The sequence below is a fragment of the Montipora capricornis genome, chromosome 13, assembly GCF_036669925.1.
Source record: "Montipora capricornis isolate CH-2021 chromosome 13, ASM3666992v2, whole genome shotgun sequence".
Classification (NCBI taxonomy): domain Eukaryota; kingdom Metazoa; phylum Cnidaria; class Anthozoa; order Scleractinia; family Acroporidae; genus Montipora; species Montipora capricornis.
The window spans coordinates 15,449,630-15,458,671 of NC_090895.1; the positions used below are offsets into that span (position 1 = coordinate 15,449,630).

Below are 9,042 nucleotides of genomic sequence, written 5' to 3' on the forward strand. Positions count from 1 at the left end.
TTTTTTGGTATGAACGAAAATGTTATTGTGAAAGCGAAAACAGACACCAACGATTTTTCTGTTCAACAGCTAAAAGCATAGGGATGGCGAACAGACAGAATACGGTTTCTTTACGTAGCTTTAAATGATGTCCTTTATCTTGCAAACAAAATCAAATAAACATTCTAATAAAGTGCACAACCTGGCAGCAAACTCTCCAAATGGTCAGACAAAGAGCACAAACGTTCAAATAAACCGCAAAGTCATTTATTATACATGTACATGTCTATTCACCTTAATGATAAAAGTATTAAACACAAAGAAATGAAGAATTTATGTAAATGAAAAGAAAAAGATGTTGTGCATGAATTGCAAACAGAATGTTATCAAAGAGAGGTTCTAATACAGCCAGACAATAATTATTAATATGTAGTTTGTACCTGATTTCAAAATTTCTCCAACAATTTGTTGCGTGACCCCTGGAATCTCTTTCTCAGCCTTAAGAGAAATAATGCAAACTATCACTTACATGTAACCAACCACATTTGATTGATTTTTTCTTTATAATTATTCCCAGAAAACAGTCCAGTACATTGTATACATGTACATGTATGTACTTAGAAATGTCCAAATGATCAAATTATAGCCAGTCAAGGTTTTCAAATCACAAACTAGCCTATGTGGTTTGGGCGTCACCCATTTCAAAGAATCGTCATCATCATTATCATGGAGGTTTCAGTAAAATTTAAAGTTGGCAGTTGGTTTGGCAAAAGTATCTGACTGTATCAAGAAAGGGCGTAAACAGTACCTTTCTCATGGAATGTCTGGGGACATCACGTTTTTGAAAGGACCCTGCCAAACAACACATCTCAAAAGCAAAATTGATGGTCATGTTCAGACGACTTCAAGCTGTCATTGTGAAAATGAACATTACTTTCAGGAGGCAGTGTGACACAGTGGTTAGGACCCTTGCCTTGAGATCCAGATTCCCTGGAGTCAAGACCCATTCTGGCCACTCATTGAATTTGTTTATGTTAGTCAGCTGGTTTAACTTCTCGGACGCACTTGTAAATAGCCAACTAGTTTGTCTCCGGCCAGTTGGGATTCTTAACAGTTGTTGTTGTTGTTGTTGTTGTTCTGTTCTGTCATTTCATTGATTATGTTTCATTGGCCCCGAAAATTAAAGCCCCTATAGGGAGTGGTCAATTATTAAAGTACATGTATGTAAGTATGTATGTATTTTAATATTAGCTTTGAAAGTAGAATCTGTTTTAAATTACATGTAATTCAATTTAGGTAAAAAAAGTGACCAACTTCCCTTGGAGAGGTGGCCAATGCTTTTTATCAGCTGTCTGTAATTATCGAAAATATTTGCATTCCACTTCTGTCTGTCCAGGGAATCTTCAATTAGGAGATTGCAGAGCATCACATCTTTGGACACTACTGCTGATAAACAGTATTTATGTCCATGCACTTATTTTGAAACCGTTAGCATTCAGTAATAAAATTATTGTGATAAGTACTATCCTTAAAATAATATTATGTTCAAAATTGTCATTTGAAGCATTTGTCAGCTTTCATCGTTACTAGTACATGTACACAAAGTCCAGTGGCAATGGGTACAGTACTTCCAATGGGACAAGAGAGCCAACTCTGAAACAAGTGAACTGACAGTTTGGTTTTTTTTTTCATCCATGTGGAACCTAACCTAATGTAACTTGCACCAGCCGCCAGTCTTCTTTGATTTCACCTGACGTCATGGCGACCATGTTTTTGTTGTTTTTTTTTTTTGTATTCTATGCATCCCGTAATTTATATTAGTATTAGTATTGTAAACCACGCAAATATTGCATTGTAAACAGTGTTAATAATGTTTTAAGTGTGATTAGATTGCGATAAGGTCGGTGACCATGTTGGTGGAAAGAACAATACCGAAAACTCATTTGGGAATTGACTCTATTATTACCGGTATGCAAACCTTAAGCTACATGTCCATTTTTCTATTGTTTTGGCACCAATATGGCAGTCTTATCACATGAGTGTAATCAAAGAATAAACATGGCATAAAATTAATTGAAATTTGGTAAAAAAAATGATAAAATTACCCTACAATAACTCTTTTTTTCCCAACCTTAGCAAAAGCAGCTCGTAGCTTTTCAACCACTTCTGCATCAAAGGTAGGTTCCAACTAAAACAACAAGCAATAATACACAAGAATATAGCACAGGTAAATAATTATCAAAGAGGGCAATAATTCTTATTTTTATATACGTAGACCTTCACTCAACAAAACAAACACTGTGATTGGTTGATCCTTGGTCACATGCCCCTGATCAAAATAATTCAAATGTTTTTTCACTGGGATACAAATCCGCAGTTGCTGCCCGCTCCAGATGTTTTGCTGTGATTGATGAAGGAAAAGTCTAAACATACATGTAAAACAAAGCACTTAATATCTGGTCCCTCAGGAAACTAGTTATGTAGTTTTGTTTTCCCTTGAGTCCTGATGTTTCAGGACTCTTGGGAAAACAAAACTCACTGTTTCCCTCAGGACTATTCATTAAGTGTATATTATTGCTACGGAGGTTACGAGGCAGCCATTCTTATCGTGTTCGTTTTGAGATGGGCAGATTTCTGGATGCCCGCGTAATGCCCACAGTATCAAGGTCAGTGTTGCTGCACATAGCACGTGATCCATTTTGATGCCTCTCCGCGGCATTCCACTTACTCAAGGTAATTACTAGTTTACATGTATATTAAAGTCAATAGGCCACTTTAAAAAGTACCAAAATACTCTTTGTTTGCCCACCAAAATTTTTTGCATGAGCAAATTGTCTCAAGAGAACAACTGGAAACAATTTATGCTTCTGCAAAATTTTGGAGGGCAAACGAAGAGTATTATGGTATTTCTGCAAGTGGCCTATCAAATTTCATATTTCTGAGAGCTGTTTATAGGATCGACAAATTATTAAACTCCTTCACACCAATCTATGTACCAATGACTCCTCCAAAAAAAATATGTAACAAACAATTCGTTCTTTGAAATGAATGACTGAGATCGAAATTGTTAACCCCGCTACATTGAAATGAAGAGATGATATCTTTCAATGGCGATTCGTGGATGTTCGGAAAAAATCCGAGTGCTCCATTGCAGGAGTCGAGCATCCGAACTAGTAATCGGAAGCCTCATGTATAAGGTGGTACTGTACACTGTAGGTTTGACTCCAGCAAGGCGCTAAGAACACTCCGACTTTTTCCCGAGTATCCCCGAGTCACACCATTGAGAAATATCATCTCTTAACTCGTTCTTTGAATGAGAAGCCATTTGTTCTTAATGAACTATAAATTAACCAAAGTATAGAAGACATCTATTCCATATATAGAAGACAATAATTTCTCTCCAACCAGCTCGTCGAGAGACAAATTTAAGGTCATTGTTCAAGTCAATGTCTGTGCGCTGAGCTTACCTCGCGAAGTGCTGGCTTCACAATCGTTTCCAGTGCCAGGTTTGGCACTGGTGTGCTTTCTTCTCCATCTAGAGCCATAAGATATTTGGAGTTCTTAAAAATTAAACCTTATCCGCCATGATGGAAATAGCATTACCCAGAGTTCTGCGTGAGTTATCTTTTTTCGCTCTCGTTGACCAGCGGCTACTATTTGACTAGAATATAAGAGGTCACATTGTGTCCAATTACCCTTTACAGAAAACCCATCGCTCAGAAGGACATCGAAGGATCTGTATTCGGTATAACCTGCGATCGGGCCCAATTGAGTATCGCTCTCATGTCCTTACGCTTAAAAATGGCTTCAGTGTCGTCATGCTCAGATATGGAAATTAGCTGCTTGTCACGACGCTCTCGGCTTGATACTGTCATGTCGGATCAGTACGACATGCATGAGGTGTCTTATTATTTTCGCCCGAAATGGAATCGGAAAAGCTCCTCAGAATAAATTCTCGGAAGGAAGTATTCCTTATTTTGGTCTGGAGCAAAATTTCGAAAAATTTGAAACCGCGAACGGATGTGACACAATTGAAAAATGTTTGGGTTGCATTTTTGTCAGAACATTTCAAATTCCTGATTTAAGTAAACATGACCCCACTGAGGCCTTTTGTGTCGCTATTACGGTGTTGCTTCTTGAAATCATAAAAATTTAAGCAGTAGAGGACGTTTTCCGTGTTTCCATAGCCTCATCTAAACACGAAGGGTTTGCGTAACTGTCGAGAATTCTCCCAACTCCCCCGAGTGTTTAGATGAGGTTGTGTAAACTCGGAAAAAAGTCCTCTGTTGCTTTTATAAAATATTCCTCAAAGATAATTCGACAAGTGAAGGAAAATGCCGATTTTTTACTTCTTCCTTGAAACAGATTTTTTTGATACACGCTCATATTTTCTACCAGCCAATTAAAAAGCGCACCTGACAATGCATAACCAGTCAAAATTCGTATGATGTCACAGCCATGTTTCCATACTCTCATCTAAACACAGCTATTGACCAATAAGAGAATGCGTACTATCCTAAGTATTTTATAAAGAGAAGCAGCAAATGTTCGGAGTCAGAAGCCCATGAGTAGGAGTTTGCCTCTGCAATACAAACCCCATGAGTCAACCTTTGCGCGTATCTTTCTATTTTTAGAACGCCACGGTTAACAGCTGATGAAATTATGGCCGCCGAGAAGGATTTGAACACGAGTGATGTTTAGGCTCTGTTTACAGCTGCTGTTGCTTCGACTTCAGATTTTTTTTTTCAAAAACCTTTAAAGGAAGAGCGAAGAGAATGCATCCGAAAATTGGTGTGAGTAAAAGAAGACATAACAGTCGTACTTCCTACGGGATTTGGCAATAGTGTTATTAATACGGGCCCGAACATTCTAGAAGAAAATGCATCGTTCTTCTCCCACGAACTCGAAAACGTTTGTAGTTGTAGCAAGTCCTTTGGGATATATTAGGAAACAATAAGTTGCGAATCCAAAAAGGACCGAATAGAACTTTAGGGCTGCCACATTCGGGGAATCAGCCGAGCTTGACAGAGAAATTCGACACTGTTTACGGAATCGCTGAACAATCTGAACACACTTCTAACAAAATGATAGCTGAGTAGCTGCTGCTGAAAAACTAGAAGTCTATTTTCCTCATATCTATTTTTATAGCATCTTTCATTGGCATCTCAAATATTCGAGTTTAAAAAAGTTTATTGTACTGTTGATTGCGCCTGATGATGACATGAAGAATTCGGACTTTTTCTGCCATTTTATCTCGAAATTCTTTGTTCCTTGATGGTTTGAACAGAAAAACCGCACCAACTGTCAAGCAGGATTTGCAGAAATGGCTTTGATTGCAGACATCAAAGCCAGAGTGCTATTTTGTTTTTGTCGCGTCTTTACTTGAATCGCAGCGTGAGGGTAATTCCCGGTAAAATCTGATTGGCTCACATTTATAGCATGACACATGATAACATCACTCTTGACAGGTGGGCGGCAGACGATTCGTCAAGAAAACTACGCTTGGTCGCAGGTTAGTAAAAATTATGCAGTCCGGCAATGAGTTTTTTTAATGAACTGAAACAACAAAAACGTAACAGTAACAGAAAGAGCAAAGTGGCTACAAATCCTACAATGAAAAATAAACCGCCATCGGAGCAGGGCGGAAAGGGCAAAGACATGTCACAAAGAAAAAGTAAAGACCACGACATCATCTGTACAGATAGTGCGTTTAAACAACAGTGCCCAATAAAATGTGACGTTTTATTTTCGACAAATTGCACTCTTTCTAGAGTTGACAGAAACTAGCCAATCACAAGAAAAGTTACAATTTGTGTTTACAATGAAAAACAAACGGCCCTCGATTTTCAGATGTGTCTCACAGCCAGAGAAAAAGTGAAAGAAGAGGTTTCAGCTGATACAGCACCCGTAATATCAAGAACAACTAGCATTTTTATTTACAGTGCATCCCACGTGAACGCCTACCTGGCGTCTTGTTTACATAAGGCAAGGGGAATTTAAAGAGCTATAAATCACTTTCCTGGTCCGGATAATGTAGCTTTGGCTTTAAATCCCGGCTCTTGGAGGCCTTTCGGAGACGGTCAGCATGAATAGAGTGGCTTTTGCATTTTAATATTCATGCGATGTTTTTTTTTTTTCACTTGTCAGTAAGCTCCTCAAAATGTTAATCGTGCCCCGAGGAAAATCCGCATTTGCTTCCGCAACATCCGCCTGACTGAATTTGCTTCTGCGACCAAGACATCTACGGAATTGAAATTCAGCGAAGATTTGCGGCTTGCTTTTCCGAATTTCGATGTTATCGGATAATACTTCGTCAAACGCTCTTGATGAGAGGAGTTTTACTGGTGGAGTTGCATCGTCTCTGCTTCTGGCTTGCATTGCAATCATGGGCTTCCTTTTACTTTATGTTGTGGTGAAACATGCATTTAGAGGTTCTATGAATTCCAGAACTGATCATGAGCCTGTGGACTTAGATGAGGATTCATGCGATGAAGCTTGTGGCCTTGAATGGACGCAATCAAAAAACTAAGAGATCGATCAGTGAGTTTTGGTTCTGTAGCTGTCACTTTAAGTCAACAAAGGATCACGTTCTCTTCGCCTCTTCAACTGCATCATTGTGGTCAGATTTTCCGAATTGGGACCGAGGATGCCCTTAAACTAAAGGAAGTTTACCTCTCAGACAAATTTTATACGATAGTCTTTTGTCATAAGACATCAATTACGGAGGAAATTTGATTTTCTTGTTAAAGACATTATCATGATGGAGGTTGAAAACCACATTTTTGGCAGTGAAGTTTTTTTTGCCACTGAAAAATTAAACGATTAGATTTAATTTCTTAATCATTTCGTGCCTGTTTCTGAGCCACAAATAGATCTAAAAATGGCTACAATTAGAAATTTTACACTTTTATGGCAAACAGCCCGCTAATTTGAACCTGGCTGTTTGAATCGTTGTAATGTTTCAAAACGGTCAACGTTAGAAGAATACTTGTTGAAAACAATACAGCGATGAATATAACATCTAGGCACCTAGAAGCAAGTATCTGAATACCCAGATTCGAGAAAAATTAAACTATACATATCTAGAGAGACAAGTCTAGTTTTCTTGGTTTTTCCGCGGCTTATGTCTTTTAAGACGGTAAAATTAATTTGGACTTAGTGGTTCGAGTAAAAATGAATTGTAGATATTTAATAAATTTATCGACTGAGGTGTGAAGATAACCTATATCATTTTGTTATCAAGGTTTTGGAAATGTGGTTTTCAAATGTTGAAGATTTGTAGATTCCAAAATGAAAGTATAGTCAATCATCGTCACGACTACTGAAGAGTCGTTCTCCCATTTCTACCAACTAGTCAAATATAATTGCCAGTTTAGATGATTTAATGTTCATCCGTTGATTAAAAAATACAGCCGAATGCTTTCTTAGGGTTAAAACAAAAAGGCAAATAAGTGTCTCCGGCGTATGCAATCAAGATAAACGTTACATGGGATCGTTCTTTTACATGTCGTGATCTGAATTTAAGACAAAATCATTCGCCTTCTGCCCTAATGCTTTTAACATTTGTTTTAACAATCCCCTGCTGCATGTTATTATGCTAACCATATAAATGGGAAATATGACCTCTTTGTTTGCCAAATATCGAAAAAAAGTTTATAAATGAAAGGATGAGGCGCGAGGTGTTTTTTTGTTGCGAATTGTATAACTTCCAGATATCACTGCGTAGATATCCTAAAAGATATCTTTTTACTTCTCATGGGACATAATAAGTAGGCACAAAGAAAATCTCCCGTGTGTGCTTCAAGGGATTTTCTCTCCAGGCTTCCTGAGGGCGTCCTCTACACCAGATGGTGTTCTCACTTTGAAAGGAACTCGATATGGGGACCTCAACGTCTCAGATTTTACTATTTGTCATTTTAAAGTGGAAAGAACACCCGATTTTTTTTACAAATTGAACTCAATGTTTTGGAAATTTGAAAAAGCTACGGAAACAGTTCAGTCCCGTTTCACTCACTAGAGAAGTACTAACTGCAGAAAACCGTGACTCGAATTTAATTATGAGCAAGAAAACGCTCCAAAATATGAACCTTTTTACTCAAAACAAACTTTAAAAGATATTACGTGTGATCACCCTCTGTTCTTAACATTTTTTTTTCCAAATTACTTGCCAGATGTACCTGAATTTACTAAAAAAACACAGGTATATCTTCATTTCCTTGTCACGGTATCTCTTTAAATTTAAGCGAAATTACAGACGATTCTTACTCCACTTTTTGGCGATAAGAAAAACAAGTGAGACATCTTCGAAAAAAGTCGAACAATAAACATACGCAATACCTTTATTTAATTTTGGCGAAAGTAAGTGAATATCCCGACATTTCTACCAAATTTGTTTACTTTCGTTAAATTAACATTTTCTCTGAGAGGTTCAAGACTTGCTGTTTTTATTATCTTCCGAAACATGTAGTAAAAACAGGTGGCTAAAACATCTTGGCGGCCGGTGAGAAATCCGAGAAGATAAACTGTCATGTCATTTTGTAGGAAATATGATCCCAAATAGATCCCCTCCTCCGTTTTCATTTGAAAATGCAACTTCTTCTTTACGAATACGGTTTCCGTCCACGCGTATCCGATGAAAACGATAACTGAAACGGAACTTTTCAAAAACGCTCGTCAGAGTGGAACTTTTCAAAAACACTGTTTTCGCGTGTACGTGTGGAAGGACGAAACCGGAACTTTTTGAAAATGCTGATGTCACAGTATCAGTTCCAATTCACTCCGCGCAATATTATAAACTTATTCAAGATGACGGACAGGCGCTTCACTTTTTTGTCTCATAGTTAAGCTTATCTTAAACCTATTTGCCTGTTTTCAAGCAAATTTAGCTTTGGTATTTCTTCATGCAGACTATTCTAATAGGCTAGTTCGAATTGTGCAGCAACAAAAGAACAGAGTTGAGGTTCAGGGGTATAATTTGAATTTTCATTTGTTTTGAACAATACAATATGCTAATTATTCCCCTGAACCTCGACACTGTTCTTTTGTCGCTGCACAATTCGAAAC

The 9,042-nt window shown here is 37.7% G+C and overlaps 1 protein-coding gene and 1 long non-coding RNA gene across 2 annotated transcripts in view; one reads left to right on the forward strand and one right to left on the reverse strand.

Moving 5' to 3' along the window:
- The window catches only part of LOC138028547 (programmed cell death protein 10-like), an 11,551-nt gene extending 7,948 nt beyond the window's left edge, over nucleotides 1-3,603 (reverse strand). Inside the window, exons 1-3 of the mRNA XM_068876135.1 lie at nucleotides 3,447-3,603; nucleotides 2,111-2,167; nucleotides 420-477 (exon numbers count right to left, since the gene is read on the reverse strand). Of these exons, the coding sequence (XP_068732236.1) occupies nucleotides 420-477; nucleotides 2,111-2,167; nucleotides 3,447-3,524 (193 nt within the window). The 5' untranslated portion in view covers nucleotides 3,525-3,603. The remainder of the gene's footprint in view (nucleotides 1-419; nucleotides 478-2,110; nucleotides 2,168-3,446) is intronic.
- Nucleotides 3,604-4,559: 956 nt separating this feature from the next.
- Nucleotides 4,560-7,204, forward strand: LOC138028706 (uncharacterized). Its single transcript, XR_011127709.1, has 2 exons — nucleotides 4,560-5,491; nucleotides 6,127-7,204. It is a non-coding gene; the product is annotated as an uncharacterized lncRNA (long non-coding RNA).
- Nucleotides 7,205-9,042: the final 1,838 nt, after the last annotated feature.